Source organism: Molothrus aeneus, chromosome 2, assembly GCF_037042795.1.
Source record: "Molothrus aeneus isolate 106 chromosome 2, BPBGC_Maene_1.0, whole genome shotgun sequence".
Classification (NCBI taxonomy): domain Eukaryota; kingdom Metazoa; phylum Chordata; class Aves; order Passeriformes; family Icteridae; genus Molothrus; species Molothrus aeneus.
The window spans coordinates 46251358-46277691 of record NC_089647.1 but is presented as its reverse complement, the minus strand read 5'-3'; the positions used below and the strand labels follow the sequence as shown (position 1 = coordinate 46277691).

Genomic DNA, 26334 nt, shown 5'->3' with positions numbered 1-26334 from the left:
TGGGAAGAAAGACACTCTGTCTTCATTAAAATCCTGATGTGTGTCATAAATCCTGGCTGAGAGCTCCTGAGGGCTGATGCCTCTCGCAGAATTCATACCTTATTCTTGCTTTGGGTTTGCTCCTGCCCACAGGGTTCCTTACCTGCATTACTTCCAGAGCTCCCCTCCAAAAAGCAAACCTCATATTTCATTGTACCAGTGTTTGACATGATTGGAGACCAATGCTGTTTGTGGACTAGATTCACCCATTTCCCCGAGCAAACAAGGGGCATGGGATCACCCACCCAGAGTATTCAGGACATTCATCCAATATATTTTACACAAATTATTTGCTGAGCCCTCATCTAAAAGGGCTCAGCAGGTGCCTGTGCTCCCAGTAAGGGCGTACAGGGAAAAGCAAGAAGCAGAGGGAGAGCTGAGAGGCCTGACCCAGAGCTGATTAAGGAGAAGACTGCTGGCAGGGTGACAAGCCTCACTGGGGACTGAGGACTGAAAGAAACCAAAACAAAAAGAGCCCATTTTGGGAAGCACCGAGTGCTGAGGGAAAGATAAGAAAAAAGGGTTTGAAACAGCAGTGCCAGCTGGGGGGAACTCTGTGCCTGGACTGGGGGCCAGGAAGCTGCTCTCAGGTGCTGGGAAAGTCACCAAACACAGGAGAGCAGGGCAGGGCAGGGAGCAGAGAGTTTCTCAGCGTTCCCACCAGGCAGAGCCTGACCTCCCATTCCCATGGCAACCCTGGCCCTGGTGCGGTGCAGGGAGGCAGACGGAGGCATTAATTTCCCAGCAAAGCCATCTCGGAGCCTCGGCACGCGCGAGGGTTGCTGAGGGAACCGTAACTTTTTAATCACACTGCATTAAGGGTTTTATTACTCTGCATATTTATAAGGGTTGGTTTATTCAGATCCAGAGAGAGAGAGAGAGAGAGAGATTTGCTATTTTTACTGTCTCTTTCAGATTACCTCAGACTTTTCTCTGCATGGATGCTGGTGCAGGTGACCAGGGTACCACTGCTAAAGGCAGATGGGATGCAAAATAGTTCCAGTGTGTGCAAGCAACACAGCAAACAGAGATGCCAGACAACAGACAACTGCAAAGTATGTGAAGGGGGGAGATCACTGAGGTGGTAGATCAGTGCCTGATATAATACATCATATTTCTGTGACTTTTGAGTGAAAAGACAACTGGGATAAATTTTAGCAGGGTGTTTTACATAAATGGCAGCTACAAACATATCAACAACCAAAAAGAAAAAAATAGAAGCCCAATTAGCTACTTTATGGAAAGACTGAGCAACAAATGCAATCCAGAAGAGTTTTTCTTCTCTCCAGAGCCTTTTGCACATCTCTGTTACTCCCACTCCTGGCCTGTACAGCTATGCTCAAAAACCTATTTGGAAAGCTTTTAGAAAAACATCAGCATTAGTCTTTGTTTGAACCAGCTGGAAAAAATGACCTTTCCTGAACATTTGGAAAGGCACAAGAGTGACTGACCTAAAGAAACCCTTGGAGGTTGTCCTGGACTCGAGGCTCAGACAGACTTGTTTCCTCAGATGTAGCTGTAGTGCTGTTAAAGCACTATGTCCCTCCAAACTTGTGCCCCACAGATCTGAGTATATTTAGGCTTCCTGCTGAGGCACTTGACCCATCGGAGAGGCTGGAAAGGAGGTGTGGGGTGCCAGGGCCAGGCATCTCCTTCAGCCCTGGCAAGGACCAGGAGAGGTGCTGTGAGGCTGCGCTCAGCCCACGCAGGCTGAGTGCTTTGGCTGCCCCTGCCAAACCAGACAAACAGATGAACTCATGCCAAGCAAAGTCTCTTCTGAAAGTAGCAGGAAAACCAAAAACTGTCAGCTTTGTGACACATGCTTTGGAAAATCCCTTCCAGTGCTCCAGTCATCCCAAGCTCCATCCCAGGCAGGCTGAGCAGCTGGCTGTGCCTCAGCCCAGGCTGCTGCTGCCAGCCCCATCTGTGGCAATGATGTGTCAGGATAGAAACAAGATCTGTAGCTCCTTTCCTGCTCTGCTGGGTCTTTGAAGAGGACTGTGGGCACCAGAAACACCAGAGACTCTGCAGGGGGTAAGAGCTGGTTTGTTTATTCCAATGCAATAATTATTGGGAAGAGAAGTCAAAAACAGGAGCTAGTAGCATGTGTACCATGGTGGGCTGCACAGATTGGGGTGCTCCCACTGCTCATGTTTGTCCTTTCCTCCATCTGCTCTCCTTTCTGTCTCTGCCAACAATTCTACAGCTCCCTAGGCCCTTCCCACTCCCTTCAGCAATGCCCACACTATTGGTGGTACCTGCACCAGGAGCTGTGGTAGCAGCAGCCAGTGCCGCAGGGGTTCTGGCACCTTTGCTCTCTCATCTCCTCCTCTAACCCTGCCAGCTCAGTGTCTTCTCTCCCTCACTTTGCTCCAAGGCTGATGATTTCCAAATTTTTGAAGATTTTGGGCCTTGACTGTCAGGCAATGATCAGGCAAAGGCATCCCATATCAAAAGGCTCCAGCTGTGCTGAGCGAGTGGCCACACTGAGGACTGAGGGGGCTGAGCAGAGCACATTTGCCAGGCTGCAGCCACAGAGTGACCTTCATGTGGTGGCTCAGGGACCGCTGCCCCTACTGTGTGAGACTGCCTGTTGTAGAGGAGCAGCCACCCTTGGTCAGACCAAATGTCCATCTGACCCCACAGCTTGTCCCTACCAGCCACAGATGCCATGAGAGGAGGGTGAGGACAGGGTGAACCCACTCCAGCACCTTCCCAGCCTCTTCTCCCCACCCATGGGAATCCAAGCAACCTCCTGGGCTAGAGTTAGTATCTCTGTAGGCAAGAGTTTAAATTATTTTCCTTTCATGACTTTTTCCTGCCATGTTTTGAGCTGTGGCTGGCACTGGCAGGCTTCCATGGCAGAGCCCCACTGTGTAATGACATGCAGTGTGAAAGCACCTCTCTGTTTGAAGCTGCTGCCTCCTGCCTCCAAGCTGCTCCATGCCTCCAAGGTGTTGGCTGGGAAAAGGCAATGAATGGCCATGGCCTATTTGCTGTCCCCAGGCCTCTTCTATCAGCTTTTTGGCTGAAAACCACTCCCTTTTCCCTGCTATTGCAACTGCTCTACACCTTCAACTAGGAACTGGCTGTCTGGGGTGGGCTGTCGCACTTGGCTGTGGGGCAGAGGCTGAGAGCCCGTTCTTGGCCCAGGCTGGCACCTGCAGCTGCACTCAGTGAGCCACCAGTGCTGGGTGTGCACACAGCCGTGCTGGCCACAGGGCTGGGCAAGGGACAGCACTCACACCTCACCCCAAAGCCTTGTGCAGTCACTGCCAGTGCTGTGATGCCTTTATTTCTCAGTGCCCTTTTCTTCTCCGTTGAGCCAGTAACTTAGAAGCATACAAGATATTTTTAGACCTAACTTAGAAGTGCTTCAGGTCTGCATTAGGGTGACTCAGCTGCCAGTGCTGTTTACTTTAGTTTTACAATCAAACTGGGCAATTACAGCCCTGAACAGCTTTTAGTGTCTGCATTTCCTTGTCATGCTGTCAGAGTTTGCAGGCAGCGCTGTCTATAAAGCACTTTGCACACCCAGGTACGTGTCTGAAGGTTTTCTAAAGCAGATGGAGAATAAAGCCCTGGGCTGTCACACCTCTTTCCTCTGTCTGCTTGTAAAAGCACCTTCCTGTGCCCTTGGTAACACTGCCTCATTGCCAGAGGAGCCGGCACGCTCTGCTGGGGATGCTCCCCACAATGACAGCTCGCAAAGGATTGCTGCAGGATTTGGGTCACGGCCGGAGCACAGGGTGGCATTTTCTCCCTAATGAAAGTCTCTCTCACAGCTTTTTCCTTTCAGGGGAAGAAATCTTTGCAGCTCACAGAGCCATTTGTACTGGCTTAATGATGCTCAAGACATTTATCCTGGGGAAAAGTTCTGCCTGAGCTCCCTGTTTACTTCAAACCCAGTTATTTATAACAACCTTTCCTCCAGTTCTTGAATCCTTCACCTGCACGAACATCTCCTCTAGATCATCTTTATTGAATACAGTTAAGTGTAGCTCATGGGGTTATTGAATTACAGGCATGAACTTGGCAAAATGAGATAAATCACTCACATATTAGCCTCTCTCTATTAAACACATCTCACCCAGAGGCATTTTTCCATAAAACAGTAACTATATATCAAGCATTTGAATATTTGAAGCAGCTAAGGCAGGCTTCTCCCAGCAAGAAGACACACAACAGGAATGTAGCAGCCCCCTCTGAAGGATGTTTTACTGTCTAAAATATTTATTAGAAATAGCATCCTCTGTGTGAGGCTTGATCAGTAAGAGCCTGAGAGCTGCATTTGCTCTGATTTGTGTCAGATTCTCTTCCATGCAATGTGGCACTAAGTGGACATGAGCGCTGGCAACCACCCAGCCCTGACACCCACCTCTGCCCAGGCCCAGGCACAGCAGGGACAGTGCCCTCCCTGGGCTCACTCCCCAGTGGGCCCCTGCCAGGCACCAGCTCGAGAGGGACATTTTGGGAGTGAGGGGAGCTTGATTTGGGCAGGAGCAGCACTAGGAAATGTTGATGCCATCTGGGAATGCAAAGGGGACTCAGCTGCAGGCTCAGCCCCTGGCATGGGGGGGAACAGCAGGTCCTGGTACTGCCCCAGGTCCTGGTACTGCCCAGCCCCAAACCACGCCACTGCATGCTTGCCCTGCAGCACCCTTGCATTCATGCCCCTCCAAAATACCTCAAAATATTGGTTTGCTTTTCTCTCCAGGTAGGTTTCATTCTGGCACAACTTTTAACTTCTTTTACCGTGGCCTCAGCTTTGGTATTTTCAGAGTCCATGGCAAATCCATGTGTAACCTTCCCTGCTCTGTGGTTTGATATGTCTCAGGTTTTGAGGGGATTTTCTTCCCCTCCCTGTGTGACTTGGAAGCTTGAGGGGGTGTGTGGTGCTTTATTTGGGAGATCCTGATCCCCAACTGCATCTGCTCCAAGCCATTGATTCTGTAAGATTTTCAGATCAGAAGACTAACTGAAATACTAATGGAAAAAAAAATATACATATATACAATAATCTGCCCTGATACATCACTGTGAAGATCAATAACCTCTCAGGACAGACCATGTTCTGCATCATTGCTCCTTATGCACAGGATTTTGTTCTGAATATTAATCCAGAACAAATTAATATTAATTAATTACTATTGTTCTTGGATATTAACATTTTATAAATAATTAGTATAATCAAGATCTTATTTCCTGGCATTACTAAGAATTACACAACGATCAGCAAAGATGTATTTGTAACCTCATGGAGCATAAACTACCCTGTTTATATACTACTGTTTAAGGTGCTACTGTCAAGGAAAGTAATTTTTACAATCTATTAATGAGGTTCCAGCCAGTGAAAATGGTTTGCAGTGTGAACGTTTAACTCTTTTCTCTGGAAATACCTTTTATTAAAGAATAACCTGCAGATTCAATAACAGCGATGACATCTCTATATGCCAGTGTCCTCTGGGGAGGACACTTGGACTTCTCTGCCCCATTTTGCAATGTTCTGTAAAGAAAGGCAGAGGAAACAAAAGCTGCACCCCCTTCTGCTGCCTGTGGCCCTGCACCCTGCAGGACTGAACCCCAGGAGCAGCACCTGTGGCTGCAGCACGCCTGGGCTGCAGTGCACAGTGGGATCAGTCACTGCCCCTGGGCACGGGTGTACAATGTGCTGGAACCAAACCAGGAGCAGCTCCCCTTTCGTGGCCTTTTGTTCAAACTGCAGGTTTGTAACACCCACTTTGTCCTCCAAATCCAGATTCCAGCTTGGCTTTTCCTCATTCCTTTGAGGCATGTGCATGTTGCTGGTTTATGGACACTGCACAGTGCAGCACAGGTTACTCCATTAAAACACAAAACTCTGAGATACCATTCCTTCTTGTTCCCAGTGAACTGGATTTCATACTTTTTATTCTCTATTTTAAAAAAACCCATCAGATAGAAAAGTGTGACAGACAAGCTTTCATGATAATGTTTTATGTTGATCCATTTTCCCTGCATTCTTTCCTGGTGGAAACGAAAATCTCCTGTAAACACAAGCCAGCGTGTGGTTCATTAGAGCAGTGGTTTGGCACCTGTGTCACCAACTTACCCCATGACTGTCTCACTGTCCACACACTTGGGATGCTGCACTCATTGATGTTTCGTGGGCCTGGGCACAGCAATAAATCCCCAGCTAGCTGGACACAGGATTGCAGATCCTGGCAGACACTGGAAGCACAGTGAGGAGCCAGGTGTTGAGTAAGGCAGCAGCAGGACGTGAGCTGGGCTCCTCCTACAGCCCATTAGATCTGCCTTCGAGCGCCCACACACTCTGCAACTTTTCAGTTGGACAAAAAGAGGTTTTCCAGCAGAGGAAGAAATGTCCCTTCTGTGGGTCCCCACAGCATCTCAGGCCATTGATGTCCTGCTGAGCCCACGGCACCAGACCAGCCAGCCTGACTGACCAGCATGTCATTGCCCACAGCCACCACCTTCCCTCCTCCCCTCAGACCTGCACAGCACTGCCTGAGCCTCCCTTCTCCTCCTCCTCCTGGGGAGCTGGAGGAGCGTGTGATGGCAAATGACAGCCTCACCTCTTCACCCATGGAGGGGGCTGGATGAGATCTGATCAAGCAGCTGCTCATCAGTCCCAGGCATTGTCTGTCCATCACTCAGAAGCCACAGGCTGCCCTGTGTCAGAAGTCCCCGCAGGGCTCTCCCAGCAAGGCCTCCAAAGACACTGAGGGGATTGTCAAAGCAGCTGGTTCTGTCTGGTGTGCAAGTAAATTACGCAGCTGTATTGCATACCTGCGTGGCTGGTGGCAGTGGAATATATTTTAGGAGTTTATACAGGGATTTCCTGAGCTGGGACATCACATTCCTTTCACCTTTTCTAGGTCTGAAAGCAAGGTGGGGCAGAGCACCAGAGCAAAGTGGGTGCAGAGGACATCAGGAGTGCCCAAGCTGTGTATGAGCTGTATGCATTGAGCTGAGCACACTTCAAAACAAACCCCCCCTCCCATAAGGATCATTGCTGGCACCCAAATGCAGGATTATCCCCAAAGAATCCTTCTCCACAGTTTGCTGAGTATCTCCACATTCTGATCTACAGGAGCACATGGCTGAAGCAGTTGTGAAGAATGCCAAACACTATATCCTACTGTCTCCCCTGCCCAGGTAAGGGCACAAACTCACTAAGGTGGAGCTTGGCTAATGTAGGAACTTCACAGGTCCCTGAGTATACCTGAGAAACACTATAAACAGAATTTTTATTTTAAAAGGTGATCAATAAGAGCAGCTCTTAGCACACCTGGCCAGCCAAATACTAAAGGCAACCCTGCATAAACCAATACAGGACATGGTCAGATTTTGGCACAGTGGGTCAGAGAAGGAACGAGCTCCCATGAAAGACAGGTGCTCTTTACATCTCAGGGCAAGACAATACCTCTGGGCCTTCTCAGTGTAATCATGGGCCTTCCATAAGCATCTGCTCAAGGGCTTTTCACCTCTGTCTCAGCACTCCTGTAAGCACTGTCTGTACACAAATCCCTTCTTCACCTCCCTCAGATGCTGCATTCCATCTGTACCCAACAGGGTGGCAGAGGTGGCTGCTATTCGCTCACTCTGGGTGACACACTGGGCAAGTTCACAGTCTCACAAACATTAAACAAAGCCTTGCTCCAAGGATATGGCAGCCTTCCCACATCCCTGGCTGAGCAAATGGAAACACTTCCCAAGAGCACATGTCGTAAAGGCTGTCCTCGGTGGTTCTGTGGGCTCAGGGCTATGTGACAATGTGTGCTGAGCAGCTGAAGTAACAACCACCCCTGCACCAGCCCCTCCACCATCTGCTCCGGCTCAGGGCACTACCCAGTCCACTTAGGTAGGTCCAGAAATGAGAAGGGATAGTTAAATTCAGGGATAATTAAACTCCTTGAGAGCCAAGGAAAGGCACCCTAATCCTGGCAGGCTGAAAAGTGCTTTTCAACATCTTGTGACATGGGAGCTTTCAGAGCAGTGATGGAGCTCATCCAGATTCCCATCCTAGGCTGGAGCTGGCGTGTATCACCCCAGGGCAATGGCTTCATTAACATCAGTGCCAGTGCCCAGTTCTCCAGCACAGGATCCCTGCAAGTACAGACAGTCCTCTGGAGACTTGCTCCTGCCATCACTGAAGCCAACCACCAAGATAAAGGCTGCCTGAAATCCTTGAGGAGAGGAACTTATCACAAGAGACCTGGTGGAAACAGCAGCAGCTGTGGTTGTGTTTTGCTTTCAAAGGGTAAGCACCTTTTTCTCTCCCTATCCTACTGTTGGAGTACAGTTTGTACATCCCATCATTCAGATGTCTGACAAATTATTTCACAGAGTGTTCTTTATCTGTAGCTGTGACAAGCAAATTACACTGATTTAGGCTCATCTACCTTGGTCTCCAGGGAAGCTGGATATTAAACTCTCTCAGAAGTGGCAGTCTGAAGCACTGTCACACTCAGCCCGAAGGAAGATGCTGGGATGGCTTCCCTACTCAAGTAAAAAAGGCTGCTCTACTCAGGGGAGGAACTAAAATATGATGAAAGGAGCACCACATTACTCATTCTTTCTACAGAAATGAGGCTCATCTTAACCACGGCAACAATATTTACTCCAAATGGCAGGTCTGCAACTTCACCCGTGGCTCCAAGAAAACTATGTGTCTTTTCTTACTGATACACAGTAAGTCCTATGAGATCCTGCAGGCTCCATTACCCCACTTGGTGGCAGCCAAAGTGCCTAACCAGGCCCATAAAATGATCAACAGGCACCACGCATGAAAGGCAGAGATCAATGGTGGCCTTTCAGTGAAGCCAGAAGAGGGTGTGCCCAGCAGTGGCTTCAGAATGAAGGAATCATAGAATATCCTGAGTTGGAGGAGACTCACAAGGATCATCAAAGCCCAACTCCTGGCCCTGTACAGAACCAACCCCAAAAATCACAGCACATAACTGAGACCATTATCCAAGTTCTTGAGCTCTGGCAGGCGTAGTGCCATGGTCATTTCTCTGGAAAACCTGTTCCACTGTCCAACAACCCTCTGGATGAAGAACCTTTTCCTAATATCCAGCCTAAACCTCCCCTAAAAAAAAAAAGCTAAAAGGAAACCTGAACACTGGCCCACCCCTCAACTGGGCATTGCTTGGGCACTGCCATGGGCAACTCAGTGAGTGCACTATTTTGCTATTTACATACATATATATGAACAGGAAAGAACAGGACAAAACCAATCTTCTAGTTCTTCCTTCTAGGAAGGTGGGACTGCTCCTCCCAACACTAATGCTGAAACCCTCTTCAAAAGGGATCAGTGCAAAAGTTATTTATTTCTTCTCAAAGCAGCTGGGTCTTTATTTGGTATGATAAATGCAGAGCTGCCACAGGCCAGGCTTGCTGGGAGTGCCAAGGTTAAGGTGCAATGGCACATTTATCCTCACAATCAAGTTAAGCTTGTAGCCCATTTTCAACATAAGCCTACTCTAGCAAAACAATTTGTCCTTTAATCACAGCAACAAAGACAGGCTCCCAGACTCCAGCTATTTTAAATGCACTCAGATGGGTCCAGATAATTGTTGGTAAGGAAAAGCTTTGAAGTTCTTGAATCCAGTAACAAAAGCTGAGCCGTGTGCGGAAAGAGGCACGGCTGGCAGGTTGGCTGCTGCTGCCATCTCCTCACAGGAATTTGTAACTCTTCTATTAAACCCTTCTCAAAAGTGCTTTCTTCTCCTCCCCTCTCTGTAACCCTCATGTAAAAGCCCCAGTAAGAGCATAACAACAGGATTCATGTTTTTATACAGTTCAGGAAAGCAATTTAGAGCCTTGCCCTCTGTATTCCTAAACCCATTATTAAAAAGCTTATTTGATGCAGAAGATCCCTTAAAATTATCATGAATATGAAGTGATTGACCTTATCTGCAATACAGAATCATACTCTATCTTCGAGGTACCAGAGGTTTTACCAAGCATTGCAAAACCTTTTCTTTCCAAAGTCCTAGAGAAAAAAATCTCAAGGACCTCCTAACAAATGACCAGATGACAGAGACATCAGTACAAGTCAAATATTAGGATTTGACTTCCCTGTAGGATCTGTTTGTTCATGTAATCTGCAATGTATCTACTAAAAATGAGAACACAAGTGAATGAAATTGAGAGTAGCAGGCTATTCAAAACTAAATGCAGAATACAATTTAGTTTTATTATAATTATTTGATAAGCTGCATATTTATCTCAAATACATTCCTAATAAGAAAATTAAATTCAAGCATGAACTAATGGCAAGAGCACCTTTTGTCAACTGGATGCATTTCCTTTTGCAAAAATGAAACTGAAGCAAGCCTGCTACTTTTCAACTGCAGACATCACAATATAGTGGTATCAAATAAAGTCTGCTATTACATGAATAATATTATCTATTATGCATTATTATAAATATACATCAATAGTAAACAAAAATCTGGGCCAACAGCATTTTAGCAAAACAAAAGTTACTCTTGGCACCATCTGAGTACTTGGGAACAGTCTGGACAATACTGAACAGGCAAGCTTAAAGCCTATATATATAAATTAAGAATAAAAACTGAAAATGCTTTCACTTGAAAAGCAAACCAAAAAGTTTAATGCTCTCCCACATATACATTAATGTATTCCAGAAACCAAGGAAAGACAGATTTTGACACCTTTTATGTCAAAATTAAGAGGGCATCATACAGTATCACAAAAGCAGCATAAATTCTGCACTCAGATTTTCTTCTTTAATTTTAAGCCTTCTGAATACTTGAGCCTGTAGTCCATCCAGTCAGGCAGTTTAATCTTCACATCAAACATGCTTTGCCTTTCAGGCAGACTAACGATTTGGGTTTTGTTTTGCCCCCCACTGGCATCTCAGTGCATGAAGATGAATCACACCAGTTGATATTCACACTACATGAAGCACCTGCAGAAAAATATCCTGCGTGTATTGCATATATTTATGTCAAAATCATGGTGTGGTATTACCTACCAAAATAAGAATGAGCTACAGAAACCTCAGAAGAACATCCAGACAGGAATGCTTCTGGATTTTGTAGATGAAAAGAAACTGTCTGATCTAGGAAATGTCACTAGTAATAAACCCACTTTTAGAGTATCTCCAGCTCATCAGCTACATGAACAGAACAAGAGTAATGGACTTTTTTTCCTGCTGTTTAAAAGAAAAATTATCCTTCTTACCAGTTAATGGAAGCCTGCCTTGCAAGATAAAGTCCTGCTGAATGCTGTTTCTCAGGACACAACCTGATATAGATGTATGAATGGGGGAGCAGGGGGTTTTCAATGATAAAAAGGAATACAGGCAAAGGTCATAATGCAGATTTATGAAAAATAAATTTATTACATAACACCTTGTTTTAACAATGTTTGATTTTTTTTTACTCAGAATACTTGTGTCATTCATGTAAAATAGTTTGATACAGTACATTGTATGTAAGTTTTTCCTCATAAATTCTAAGGCTCTCCTAACATCTTGTTCCTCTGCAGTAGGAATGGCACCCCTAAACAACGTGCGAACATTTAAAAAAAAAAAAAACAAACAAACTGAACAAAATTTAAAATCCACTACACCAAGCTGGTTCTCAAAAATCATGACAAAATATCTGAATGGATGCCGCACCTTTTTAGGAAATATCATTCATGCTTTTTTAATCCCAAAGCATGCTCACAAATCATTAACACCAACAGGAAAAAAATAAAACACTTTGTCTATGACAATCATTTTAGTTTGTTTGCTGAACCAAACATGTTTATATCAATGACAACATACTTATTTAACTATCAAATAGCAGCTTTAATACCAGTCAAGTCATAGATTTCAAAACAAAAAAACTTATGTTGGAAATAAATCTTTGGGACGCTTGTAATTGCTGGGAAAAAACGCAAACGCTTCCATGTTCTTAAAAAAATCTCATTGTAGCAATCATGTCGGTCATAAAACATCGATCTAGCTGAAAAATGAACCAACCCACAAAAGTCACTAAAAATAAATGTCTATCAAAACTGTCTGAGAGTTACGGTTAGTTTGCTTTTTTGCCATGGTAACATATACTGTATGCTTCAAGTACCAGTTCAAAGATGTCGTGTACTATCGGTCAGATGAAGTTGTTACATCAAGAGAATTCACCACATACGACAACAAAAATGCTTGCCCCTAGCACATTTCACAGCTTCACCTGCTACAGACTGTCACTGAAAAAAATGCATCGCTCAGTCTGAACCATGTCAAGTAAACTACAGAAGTAGCATATCCACAACACAAACCGTGCTAGCACTTCCTTTTCAAGTCTAACCCCAAAACCAGGTACAAGGTGGGAGTCCCCGGCCCCGTGGCGGTGGGACGGGTGGGAGGTGTGGTCGTACAGTACATTCTGCGGCCCAAGGCGGGCTCCTGGCAGCAGCTGCGTGGCCGGTGTGGCACCGGGTGCGGCTCAGTACCGGTGCGTCTGGTGCGAGTACTGCGGCGGCTGCTGGGAGGTAGCTGAGTACCCCATGCTGCTCTGGGGCTGCGATGTGCTTGGTCCGGGGTTGGGGTAGGCAGCATGGGGGTTGGAACGCTGCAGGGCGGAAAGCACAGACACACAGCCCTTCGTTACACAGACATGGAGAGACAGTTTCACCTAATGACTCCTTTCTTCAAGAGGCACCCAGCACACACAGTCTCAAAGCAGCTGCACTTCCAGGCTTTGTTCCACTTTGATTACAGCAGGTAAGAGACATCAGGAATCCAGATAAGAAAGTGAGAGCTGCCAGCCTTCTGCTATCTACCCTAATGGGGATCTTCACGCATCACAGTCAAACCTCCAGCCAACCCTCCAGATGGCTACTGTGCACCTGCATGTGACACTGGGCTACCACCACTCATGGCAGTGCTTTTCTCCACTTGCTCCCTTCTCCTAGCAGGAAGGTAGGCTGGGGTGGAGGTCCAGGTGAGGCATCTTACTGCTGATGAACCACTCTGCCTTATTCTGGAGATTTTCACACATAGAGGATATACTTGCTACCCTTCTGTGTGACCACAGGCTGACAGCACCGTGGCTGGGCTAAGGTGTCATCCATCAGCAGCCTTAAAATGCTCAAAAGAGAGTTTAAAGACAACAGTGACATGTTCCTCACCGGAACCAGGTATTTCAGGCAAAAATGTCCTCAGATTGTGGCTTGGGAGGTTCAGCTGGGACACTGGAGGAGGGACCACCAAGGAGCCAGTACAGCACTGAAGAACCCGCCCATAGAGGGGCTGTGAGGGCTCTCTATGAAGATTTTTAAGACTCAGCTTAACAAAGCCATGCTAACCTGAGTGAGAACTAGCAACAGCCCTGCTCCAAGTGGGAGACTTGGCTAGATGGTTTCCAGAGGCCCCTTTCAACCAGCATTCCCACAATTATTTGAGTGGAGCATTCATCATTGCAAGAAGCTCTCCACAAACCAGGAACTGCCTACTTCAATTTTAACCTAAAAGTTATTATTTACTGATAATGTGTTATAAAGGAAAGAAGGACTGCCTGTGAGAATTTCAGTAAGTATCTGACCACTTAGTAGCACTTAACATTTCTTTAAACTAACACAATTTCAGTACATTACTGTGCTGGTATACATCCACATTAAGGTTTACATGCCCTCACAAACATTGGAGCATTTAGAAACTGTGTAGCTTCTGAATTCTTGATATCACAGGACATACTATGTTTTTTAGGAAAAGCTACTCCTAGAAGAGGTCTGGAAACCTCTAAAAAGTAACTCTTCCAGGACTAGGGCATTGCTACTAGACCTGAATAGGAAAAAACTGTGGTGAACCAACACCCTGAGAAAGTAAAATATTAGGTCACAACATAAAACAAAAACCCCAATTTTTTCTTGTACAGCATTTAGAACAGAAGCTATACCCAGGAAGCTGAGATGATGGCAGAAATAAAAAAGGCATACTCTATTTGATAACACACACTCACAGGACTGAGCTAACACCTCTAGAGAAAAGGGGGAGAAATGGCTGGACCAGCTCTTAATGTCAGTGGGAATAAACCAGCACTGCTGATCCACACCGTTAGCACAGTGACTGAACGTTGTTGACATTTGCCTTCAGTCTTGAGAGGAACACTGAGGCACTCATCAACAGAAGGTTCACAGCTCGGGGTCACCCTTCTCCATGTTACAAATACAGGATATACTTCAAAGAGCAAAAGTCTTGAATGTTGGTTCTGCCCATGTGTGGCTCTTGTGTGTAGGAAACCATCACAAGTTTAACCATTTAAAACTGACCCTCATTTCCGTTGTAAAACACTCCCTGCATCCTGACTTCTAAAACAGATCTCATTTTAAGACAGAGGCAATGAAAAATCATATTCCTTCATGACACCCAGAGCAACAAATGGCTTTTGTTTTAGAAAAAAAGTAAATATCCAGTCCTTTCTAAATACCATTAAGCACCCAGAGGGTTATCCCAAGCAAAAGCTCAGGGTAGTGGAATTGCTCCAGCCTGCTTAATCACATTGCCTTTGGGAGTGTCACATTGCACATTTAAACAAGGAGGCAAGTCTGTGTGCCATGTGTCTACTATTTTTATGCATGGCAGAAAAGGATATGAGGTCAATGTGCCCTGCCGAGAGTGATTTGACTTCTGAGTGAATGCAGAAACTGTCTTAGTGTGCCTTGCCCAGGAGATGGCAATCCTTCTTCACAAGCTTTATATGGGGAATTTGAGCAAATCAAATGACGAACAAAGGAACAGGTGTTTGATTAAAACAGAGGGCTGTATTGTAATGTTTGTTTTCCCTCTCCTCAAGCTGCTGGATCAGAAGCAAAAAATGTGAGGAATTTTTTTCAGGGAGATCTGAAACCATCAGTGGGAAACTCTTAACTGCTTTTGTTCTAGTACTAGCAAGTTCAGGTCTCCTCTCTTTGATTATCATGTTTTCCAGACACCTTAATCAGAACAAATCTACTGACTGTCTCTTTGCAAGGCTAGGGATAAAAGGATATATTTTTTTGAAAACCAGGCATTTTCCCTGCTAGAGAGACAGCAGAAAGACTGGTCAGGAGTAGTCAAGTTAGCAGTAAGAGCTCCTGAGACAGAAAAGCAGCAGTTATCAATATCTTAAGGGAGAAGTATTCTGAAATTGTATTTGTCAACAAGGGCTGCCCCCAGCTGTAATCCCAGGATGGCTATCTGTGAGTACAGAAATTCTGATGGGCATGAACTGAAAACAAACCAATGCCAATTCTGGCCAAGCAATTTGATTCCTCTGACTTGTCAGCCAGCAAACCTCAGCTCTGGCTCACAGAACTGGGAGCTGAAGTTAATTCAAAATGCCCCAGTACAGCAGCAAAATGAGGTGAAGGACATGTAAATAGGGCATGTAAATGGGGCTCCCTGACACAGTACACACAATCTCTGAATCAACCTCCTTAGATGTGTGACTCCACCTGAGGGCAAGATTAAGAAAGTTACAGCTGCATTTGCCTTCTGCTCTGTGTGTGTGTTTTTAAGAAGTGGAAGAGAGAGCCAATTAAAAGGCCAAAACAGCAACTGACTGCAGCTTGCCAGATTGAAAGGGATGAAACTCCTGTAAGCGTGCCTGTGATGGATAATCCTACTAAAAGAAAGATGACATTTATACTTAGAGGCACCCCACCCTGCAGAATTATAGTTAAGGCTCACCACTGTCTCAAACAGCTCTAAAAATGTATATTGTTCAATCAGAATGACTTGCAAACTGATGTGCTATTGATGTCCTGGGATAAACTGAACAAAGGCACTTGGGGACTACATGAAGAGTCTCACAATAAAGCTCCTGAAAATGATCTTATTTTACATTTTTGTAGTACTTTCAAATTTTGGCCAATGCTGAGAGTACACAGATTTAGGTAAGGATGAAGGTAATGCCCCCAGGCAGCTTCTGAGGCTATCTGGTACTTTGAGGAACAAACTCTGAAACACAAGATTTCAAAGCCCACTGGTGGTTCATGGAGAAGCTGTATCAAACTGAAAGGCAAGTTGACAGCAGAAGCTTTACTGACTCTGTTTTTAACTCTCCCCATGTTTTGCTACAGACTGTAAGCCCAGCTAAGTGGGTTTCCATTATCAGGGTCTCACATTTAGATATCAACCTTTAAATTAACTGAAAACATTGCCAGTAGTTTCCAACTTCCCCACACTTTGATTTCATCCAAGACTGTCTGGCCCCCTGTACCGTGCATTCCAAGTGAACCAGTACACAATGGACAGTTCCTGCAGGCTAACACTTCCAGCAGCATGCCTCTTTTTGAAATCCCCTATTCCCTAGGCTGGAAAAATCTGCTGTTCTCTAACTGCTCCTGTGAATCATCTGAAGTCTTCCCTGCTCCTCTTTTGTAATTTCTAAACTTGTATTAACTAAAGGTTCTGTCCTTGACTCTCTTCTCCCCCATCTCCAGTAGTAGGCTTATCCAAACCCAAAAACTCAGGTATCATTTGCTGGGATGACAAAGATATTCTTATACTCCAGGCTCTGATTTCTTAATGTCTGACCACAACCTCAAATGCAGGAAGGCCAGAACACATTTTTCATGTTTTCCTCAAGTGCTTTTTCCCAATGCGCCTCCTCATCTTCCTCATTCATTGACTGCCACCACCTCACCTGTCTTCAGATCTGCAATATTTGGCTTACTCAACCTGGAATCTCCCTTGATCTTCAAAAGAGATTATGACAGCATCATGCCAAGTCTTTGTCATCCAAAATACTGCTTCCACATCCATTAACTGACTAAAACACTTGTTCAGATTCTTATTTCACAGCTTTTTTACTGCAACATCCTGCCTCCTACCATTGCAGGTTTGTTCAAGCAAGAAATGGCATTTTTAGCTGATACAGAACACAGCATAACAGGCTCCTGGTCCATTAACCATTAGCATTCCCTAATATGAAGGGAATTGGTAGTAACTCTAATAATGTCTGATCCTAATTCTCTTACTGCTAACCTAAAGAACATCAGGATATTAACAAATCATCAACTATATGAATAAAAAAAAAGCCAAAGAGTAACAGTTAATACAGTGACATTTATCTAATTACTTTTTTAGTTTGAAGAAACACTGCTCTAAACATGAAAAACAAATACACAATATGTGAATAAAACAAAATACCTGATAGTCTGAGGTCATAATAAGTCCACCTGAGGTAGTGGTAGGAGGAACAACTCTCACTTTTTTCAGTGGGGGTCCCTGTGTGTGACTGTTGTCTTGGTTCCCTGGATGACCAGTTCCATTAGTATGGTTATTGCCCTGCTGCTGCTGCTGGTTCTTCTCAATTGTTTAAACACAAAGAAAAATTTCAACTCAAAAACAGTACATGAAATAACATAAAATCAGGAAATAGTGTAAAAGCCAGTGAAACATGATGATACTATTCTTCTAGTACTTACTTTGTCTCCTTTATCATCTGGTTCTTCTTCTGTTAAAAATTCTCGTTTTGGGTAAGGGATTTGACAACCTGCAAAAACACTGTCCCCCAAAAAAGTCTATTTATCACTGTATTAGAACAGAAGGGTAAGACCTGTAAGATTCACACTTTACCCATGATAGTTTCATTTCATTCCTAAGCCATCATTTAATAGCTGCAACTAAGGGAGAAGTTTTCCCAGTCTGACTATGACCATATTCTAAACTTTGCAAAAACATAATCATTTTTACATATTCGATTGTAACGTTTATTTGACTCTTATACACTAACTTAAGCTCCCAGTAATTTTTTTGTTGGTTAGAAAGGTCCATCACTTGTTAGGTATCTGCAAGGGCACAAAGAGCTATCTCACTTATAGCTATTGTGTAATTCACAGTCTCAGGACTAACGATAAATATTCCTGGAAACTTCACTGACTATTAAAAAAAAACCCTGGAAAAAAAGTTTAAAAGTAACTAGAAATTTCACCTATCAACTCATACCTCACAGTCCACATGGATCTGCTACTTCTAGTGCAAGCTAATATTTACGTGCCCTTCATCAGTAGAATGTATTTATAATAAAGTCTCTGTACACCTGTTAGCAATACTCACTGTGCATTCACATTAAAATGTCAACCTAAATTTGAGAAAAATGCCAAACACTATCCTAAAAACAGTTTCTGTAACAGGCAATCATTCGCACGACTTTAAATCACAGAGACAGTTCAGGAAATGCTATAAATAATCCAGCAGGCTTTAGTGAAATAATTTCATTTTTAATTAATTCCTTATAAGTATACATATTTTATAAATTCTTCCCTACATAAGGGTAGAGAATCACAGACAGGATCTACTAATAGCTTTCCTAAAAGGGTGTACAGTCATGCTCTCTGGCTAGCCTTTTGGAAGAAGGGCTTAATTTTTAATGAAATCATTCACTGTCCATAAATTCTCTCCCTTTTGTAAATCCGCCTGTGCAAACAAAAAAGAGGAGTGTCTACAGAAAATGGATTTAAGTTGTTAAGGATGACAGCACAGAGACACAGACTTGACTTTCCCCACCCAGTGAATTTACAACAAAGGCTAAGACAAAAATGTAAACTAATTAGAGACTGTCATCTGGCATTCTGAGGCAGAGAAGCGGACCTGCGGGCACTTAGCAGTTGTCTACCAAGATCTGTAGCATGCATAATCAACCTGTCAGTGAGTAACAAGATTAGTGCTGCAACTAATAGGATCAAAGTTCCATAAAGCAAGAGATTAATAAAAATGCTACTTAATTTTAAAAACCGCGAATGGCATTTTAGTGGTTATAGCTCTCTTTGGTTGTTAGCCAGTATTTAGCCATATATTCACAAACATACTTAGGGCAGAGAGAAGGCACAGCTCGAAAGGATCTCTGCATGCACTGATAGGTTAATAAACTGACCACTTACTCGGATGTGGGAAGAGGATCTTCCAAGAAGTAAGGATCCTGCATAGCCTGTTCTGAGGTAATTCTCTTTATTGGATCCATAGTGAGCAATTTCTGAAGCTGAAAAGAAAAAAAAAAAAGAAAAACGGAAGAAAAAAACATCTTTACATTACCAAAACCATTTATAGAAACTTCACTGTATTCCTGAAGTTAAGATGATACAAATGTGTGTGAACTCAAAAGCCTAACCATAAATGGCATAACCACATTCTTCTCCCCTGTTAAAATAGTAACTTCATTTCCTATCAAAGGACACCTATTTTCACTTGCAAAGCCCAGGACACTAAGTTTCAGTCACAAGTCAATGGTTCTATCAAAACCATTCAAAAAGTTTCCACAATGTACTAGCACCTTTAATCACAAAATAATTTGAGTTGCAAGGGCCCTTTCAAGGTCAGTTAGTCCAGCCCTCTGCCATGGGCAGGGACATCTTTAACTAGATCAGGCTACTCAGAGCCCTGTCCAGCCTTACCTTGAACACTTCCAATGATGGGGCATCCTGAACTTTGTGCAACACGTTCCAGTGCCTCATCACTCTCTGAATAAAGAATTTCTTCCTAATGTCCAATCTAAATCTACCTTCCTTCATTAGAAAGCCATTATCTCTTGTTCTATCAAAAGAATGCTCCTCTCCAGCTTTCTTGGAGACTCCCTTCCAAGTACTGAAAAGTGTTATAAGGTCTTGTGGGAGCCTTCTCTTCTCCAGGCTGAACAAGCCCGGCTCTCTGAGCCTGTCTTCAGAGGAGAAGCGCTCCAGACCTCTGATCACCTTTATGGTCCTCCTCTGGACACAACACCCCAGATGAGGCTTGTGAACTAGGAACACCAAACCATAACTATTTTATTTAGCTCTAGTGCTGAGTTGCAGAGATGCTTTCTTAAACTACATGGTTTTTATTCAAAAAGTCTGCTGTACATGCAGATACTTCTCTCCATTCACTCTAGCAGCTGTGTGGAATACAGCTGTGCTGGACAAGCAACATGAAATAACCTTCAGATACCACACAGAAAAATAGTGAGTTTTCATGTTTCAACTCTACAATGAAGTGTCCGAAGCAAAACTACACCATGACATATTGTCCAAGACTTTATAACAAATGCTTCACTTTTAACCTGCAGTGGGTATTTTTAAACAAGAAAATACATATGTAAATAAAATTAATTTACATTTCCTACTCATGCTTTTTATAGGATTCATACATTTCACCTTTTTAAAAAGATCCAGTATCATGATCTAAGTCTGAACTGGTCATTTCCTTTCACTAGGAGAAATTCATAACTACATGTGAGAATTCATAACTGCAATGCAAATCTCCATACTTCAAAAGCTGAGGTTGAGAAAGTACATTTCCCTCCTCAGCCTTCAGTTTTGACAGCATGGTTAAAACTTGATAACTATGAATTACCACCATCAATTCAGTTTTGTTTTTCACATCATCCACAAGAACTCAGAGCGCTCTGAGTCTACATGAAGTTTTTATAGAATAGCATGTTGAACAAGCCAATTCTTACTCTCTCAAAAAGCACTGCCAAGAGCCAGAAAAGGAAAAGGCAAAACATGACAAAGAACTGCCAACACACTGAAAAACATGAATAAAAAGCACTGCAAAACACTGGCATCGTTTGTGATGATTGGATTCTAGAGCTGTCCATCACAGGATAGCAAGTCTTGGTCATGATCAGCCATACAAAAAGAAATCAAAATGATTGTGCAACCATTATCCACTTAAGGGATCAAAACTTCTGCCCCCTTGCACAGATGCCCCACAGAAGCAAACATTCTACATATTATTACAAATATTTTCTATTTTAAAAACTGCTTGATGTAAAGATCACCTAAATGACACAACAAAAATGCAGTAAACTTCATACATCATCTATTAATGGGACAATCACTATAGTTTATATGGACCAAAGTAACCACAGGACAATCAAAAAAAATCAGGCATATAGGAATTTTTAAAAGTAAAAGTAAACTATTGAAAGTATGCAAAGCAGCAAAATTAATAAGGATTGCAGCAACACTGCAAATCTAACTATAGGTTAACACAACTATAATATGACTTAAAGAACAAAAACTTCAAAATTACTTGATACTTGAACGTAATCCAGTGAATGAAACTCAGAATCATTTTATCAATGTGAGAAGATATTTCATCAATGTGAGAAGATAAAGTGATTTTGCAATTTTCAGAGTGCAGAGTATCAGTTATTCCTAACTTTATGAAGTTAGTTACAGTGGACTTAACACTAGCTCAACTCTTACTTGAAAGAACTGTAACATATACAAGGGATTTTTTATGTTGGCAGGAACTTACCAAGTGGAATGCCTTACTATCTGGTTTAACTTTATGTTTTTCCATATATTTGATAAGGCTGCAGTTGGTATACCTAGAAAAGGAAACAGAAGTGATATTTCTAATATGCAAAACACTGATACTGCAAAATTTTCCTGATAGTCACAAAACATTAATAAGAACAGTTTAGTCTCCCTGCAAATCCAATAAGCAGGGAAAAACCACAACTATCAACACCACAGATTGCTTAAAAATGACAACTGCAGAAAGGCATGTTTCCCTCACATCCTTATAAAAGCATATCATACCCACACAAAAAGCACACTTTTAACCCTGAGTGTGCAGACAGCAAACTATCAACTGGATTTAAACTGCCTGGTAGCAATTTCACTACTACACTCTTTGATTCTGTGTATTTCTCATGGCAGTGAAGATATATAATAAGCTCATCTAAATGCTCTCCTGCAACCTACAGGTTGCTACAAGAACATTCACGTATTTACTTTTTGAAGAGAAGCTCAAAAAAAAAAGGCTTCTAAATGGTTGCAATTACATGGCAGATGCAAGAAATGCATGTAATTATACAGCCCCAAATGCCTCAGCACAGAAATCAGGCAATGGGGTGGCACTTTAAGTGCAGGTATTGGCCTGTGGCAATGTGACAGCAAAGCTGAAGGGCATTTTCTTCTTTAGCCACTGTAAGCTACCCTAGACATCAAACCTGACAATTATACCCACTGTTTGCTGGAAATGGTATAAGGTTACCCGACCCCTTTTAAGCAGCTATTACAGAAAATCACTGCCAGTACCACAGATTTGGGAACAGCTGTGCTTTGCCACACTGTGCTTTGCAAACTTCAGAGCTGCATGGGGTCTTACTGGCATCACCTTTTTCACAGCTGCCACCTTACCCTTTACAGCCTCTGGCTACTCTTCGGATCCACACCACCTCAACAGGCCAAGTTCACCATTATGAAACAACTTTATTTTTCATTTTTCACAATCTAAGTCATAACAATTTCACAGTCCTTGTTTGGCATCTACATAGAAAACAACTCAAATTGCAAGAAATTTCTTGCAGTGTAGGAAAGATATATAAAATATGCTTTATTAAGAAAGCTCAACACAGACTTACGTGTTTCTCCGGAAATCTTTCATTAAGGTTGAATGTTCTGGCATCTTTTTTATGTCTTCCCAATCTTTATCTGCAAAGCAGTATTAGTTATTTTCTTCCTTTCCCTCTGAGTAAAACAAAGCATTTCCAAGTATCTCCACAGCCTTGATATGTGTTTTTTTGCGTTCTACTCCTCTAACCTTGTAGTCTTATGCCTTTGTACTCCCTAGCTCCTACTCCTTCATCATCTCTTCACAAGAAATCATACCAACACCCAAGAGGCTCCAGCTGGGTGCTGATTAACTCAAGAATTTGAAAAAAATATACCAGCTACAGTGGCCACAAAACAATGCTGAAGAAAAACACATCAGGCCTTGAGCTTGAACCCTTCAGGACGGTTACTAAATTTATTTAGACACAGCTGTGATCTCAGGACAGGAGTACACAGACCTCCAGCAAACCCTGTCTCCTTCCTAAGGGATTCTCTGTTCTGACAGCACTTTTAGTTACAGGAAACTGCCCAGAGGTACTTCAGCAAAGTAAGATATACTGTTATTAAACAAAAAGTTAAGAAAAAGTAAAGTTTGCACACTCAAAATGAAGAATAATTCACCTCAATGTAGACCAAGGCCAAAATGGATTTCAAAATAAAACAAAAAATTCAGTACCAGCACCTAACTTCAAATGTCTTAAGCTCTAACTCTTGAAAAGGCTCTGTGGGCAACTAATTTGGTTCAATTCAAATATTTACTAAGTCTGATCACTACTGCAGAACACTGAGTTTAAAAGCATTGAATAAATAAATAAATAAGATAGAATTATTTAATTATTACTTAAAGTATTCTCCTCTTTCCTGTCCCATAGACATGAGAAATTGTTTCAGATATGGCAAGTGTCAATTAAAATGCAAAAAAAAGCTGCAATTGAAGGAAAAGCATTTCTTGAAAAAACCAAAGAACTCCAAAGGTCAAACACAGACCATTAGAAAGGATTCATTAATCCAATCAGAAAACCAAAATGAGAGTATCATCTACTTATATAAGCAATACAGAACCAATGTAAAACCCAAATGAACTAAGAAAAGTATAACAGGGTAAAATTCTAGTTTAAAAGCAGAAGGGGACAGTATTGCTTGAAGAAGTAAAACTACGGAGACAATATGCAAAGGCAACATTTCCATGAATCTCATAGAGCAGTACAGAAGAAATGAAGCACATACACACCAAAAAAAGGCAAAAGCAAAAATAAGAGCATGTTTAATAACAAAATTCTAGAACCAACACAAACATATAGACCACAAAAGTCATGTGAAAGGAAGAGGCAAGTTCAGGAACAAAAAAAACCCCGAACAATTAATAGTGGGGCAGGGAACACAAGCAGTGAGGAGAAAGATAAACAAAACAAAAATAAAAAATAAGGCCCCTGTTACTATGACTCCTGCAATCATGTGAACACCAGAAGACAAAGTATTAACTGAAGAAGCAAGGCAGCCTGCATAAAAACAAAGTGTGACCAACATTGAGGGGAAAATGCAACACAAGTGATGCAATTTGTTTTGGTTCATACAACCAGTTCTTGGAAGAAAGAAATTTTTTCTATACCACCAGTTTTCCACCATGTGGGGGGGGAAATCAATATCCTCCATTACTTCCAAATGCTATGTTTAATTTGGCATGAGCTAAACAAATGCATAATATTCACTAAATATATGTATTTTTTGCCTGGTTTCATAAATCATCAGTCACCTTGCAAATCAATAATCAGTACTGAAGCAATGTAGAAATATTCCTTCTCATTTTTAACCACCCAGCATTAAATACACTCTTAAAATAATAAAGCACTGGTACATGTATACACAAAGATAACCCTATCATCAATAAAAGGGAACATACCTAATTTGACCATTGGATTCTAGATTTATAACTCATGAAATAAAGATTGTGTTTGAACAGCTTTGCTGCTTTGATCAGCTGCCACCTTCATATGCAAAGAAAGCAATATGGATATCTTTCTTTGAACAGCAGTGATAAAAAATACAGTATGTACCTGCAGGAAATCCCATTACATTGAATATTCTGTCCAGCTGGTCATGGTGATAAGGATTACTAGTTTTGATATCTTCTTGTCGACAATGGAATATTGGCTCTGATGTTAGCAGCTCTGCAAATATACACCCTATGGCCCAAATATCTTTAAAAAAGGAGAACAGAAATAAAAAGAACAACAAATGAATCTTTCCAAAACCATCTGGATGAGGTAGAATGTTAGTGTTTAGCTTATCAGAGATAAGGTCAAGTTTCTATTGTAGAAGTGCAATACTTCCTCAACTTTTTCTTTTAGCTTTGAATGGAGGTACCCAATTCAGAAACTACACAGGAGCTGAGAGAATAGCATATGAGTTTTTGTGGGGTTTTTGAAGTGTAGTTACCACTTAACGTTGTAAAAAATTATTCTGGTTCAGAATAAAAGTGAAGGAGAAACTATTGGGATAATGGTCAACACACAAAACACCAAGAAAGAAAAGCCAACCGGCATCTTGTTCTTTCAGTGCCACATTGTCCTGACCAAGAAATGTGCAACTGCTGAGCAGCCAAGTTTAAGTAAATGGCCCCAAAAATACAAGCTGAAAAGTAGTGGTGTTGGTAAAAACCAAATAACACCTTGAAAGAGAGTAACACACAAATTGCTACAAGCCCACACACTCACAACTTTTCCACAACATTCATTAAAAAAAACCCCAAACCCCACAACCTTTCTCTTTTCACTGTTGCCTTCCTATCTAATAATCAGATCTCCTAAATCTTCCCAGTTGTTTTCTCAATTCTTTTCTAGTATATACAAATACAATTTTTAACTCAAAGTGGTGCTACACTGAGCCTTGAATGAACAAGGTCATAAACAAGGACAAAAGCAAATAATGCAAACAGCATAACTCCATTACTCAGTGTTTTTACACAGTAATTTTTTATCTACACTGAAAAAACTATGTACTAAAGGCTATGACTGCCTATGCAGTTTCACACGCTGCCATCAGAAGAAACAGCAGTAAACATGAAAACACAACAAATTAAGCAGTTTGAAGGAGCATATAAAAATTTATCTGATCTATAAAAGAAACACAGTATTAACAGAAAAGTAAACAAGAATACATTTTAGGCATAAACATGAGAATTGCTGACAGAAACACAGATAGGATCTTTAAAAAAACAAAACAAAACAAGAAGAAAAGACTGAGTTCTGAGGAAGACTGTCAGATTACAGAAACAACACAGCATGCTGACATACAACCTCCATGTCTGTGCAAAGCAGAGTAGCTGCTAGGGAAGTTACTTGCTCCCAGAATTTGTTGCCAGCCTTTAACACATCTTTTAAACCAGGCAGCAAGAGAAATCTTCCCCGTGCTTTTCCCTACAGTCTCTCTTCTTTCCACAGCAAAGCTGATCAATGCAGTAAAAGTGAATCTAATCTCCCTCCAGTTTGCTGCTGGGCTGTTCCCCTGTTACACAGCCCACAAAAGCTCTGGCCATCTGTCAGCTGTCTTTTTCAAAGAAACAGAGAGGCTAAAATGCAGCTTAATTTTACGTTTTAGCTTCAGTGCAGCCACTATATTCTCCATTCTGTACATTCTTTATTGCATATCTTTATTACACTAGGTAATAACCTCTGCAATGAATTTAATGCACTGTGTCTCACAGTCATCCTAATACAAATTCTACCAGCAGTTCAAAGATGCTTCCATATTTTTATAGCCCCTAACAGCATTTATGAAAGTCCTGTGTGAAAGCCACAAACTTAAGATTGCATTTGGAGATAAAACCCAACAATATATTTCATTTCTACATATAGCCTGAGACCCCAGGAAACAAATCAATTTGTCAAAGATTAATGTTTCTTCAAGAAACAAGGAACATACCTTTAACTCAGCTACAGTCCTTTGAACAATTTATCAAAGCTTTAA

At 42.2% G+C, this 26334-nt stretch overlaps 1 protein-coding gene across 3 annotated transcripts in view; it reads right to left on the bottom strand.

Moving 5' to 3' along the window:
• Positions 1-11390: 11390 nt before the first annotated feature.
• Positions 11391-26334, bottom strand: part of CDK8 (cyclin dependent kinase 8) — a 68793-nt gene continuing 53849 nt past the window's right edge. For 2 of the 3 annotated variants that reach the window (XM_066544847.1, XM_066544849.1), the window contains 7 exons: positions 24423-24566; positions 22398-22467; positions 21284-21356; positions 18928-19025; positions 17473-17551; positions 17195-17353; positions 11391-12632 (listed from right to left, as the gene is read on the bottom strand). In XM_066544847.1, coding sequence (XP_066400944.1) covers positions 12507-12632; positions 17195-17353; positions 17473-17551; positions 18928-19025; positions 21284-21356; positions 22398-22467; positions 24423-24566 — 749 coding nt within the window. In that variant the 3' untranslated portion in view covers positions 11391-12506. The remainder of the gene's footprint in view (positions 12633-17194; positions 17354-17472; positions 17552-18927; positions 19026-21283; positions 21357-22397; positions 22468-24422; positions 24567-26334) is intronic. The other variant, XM_066544848.1, reaches the window with a different exon arrangement.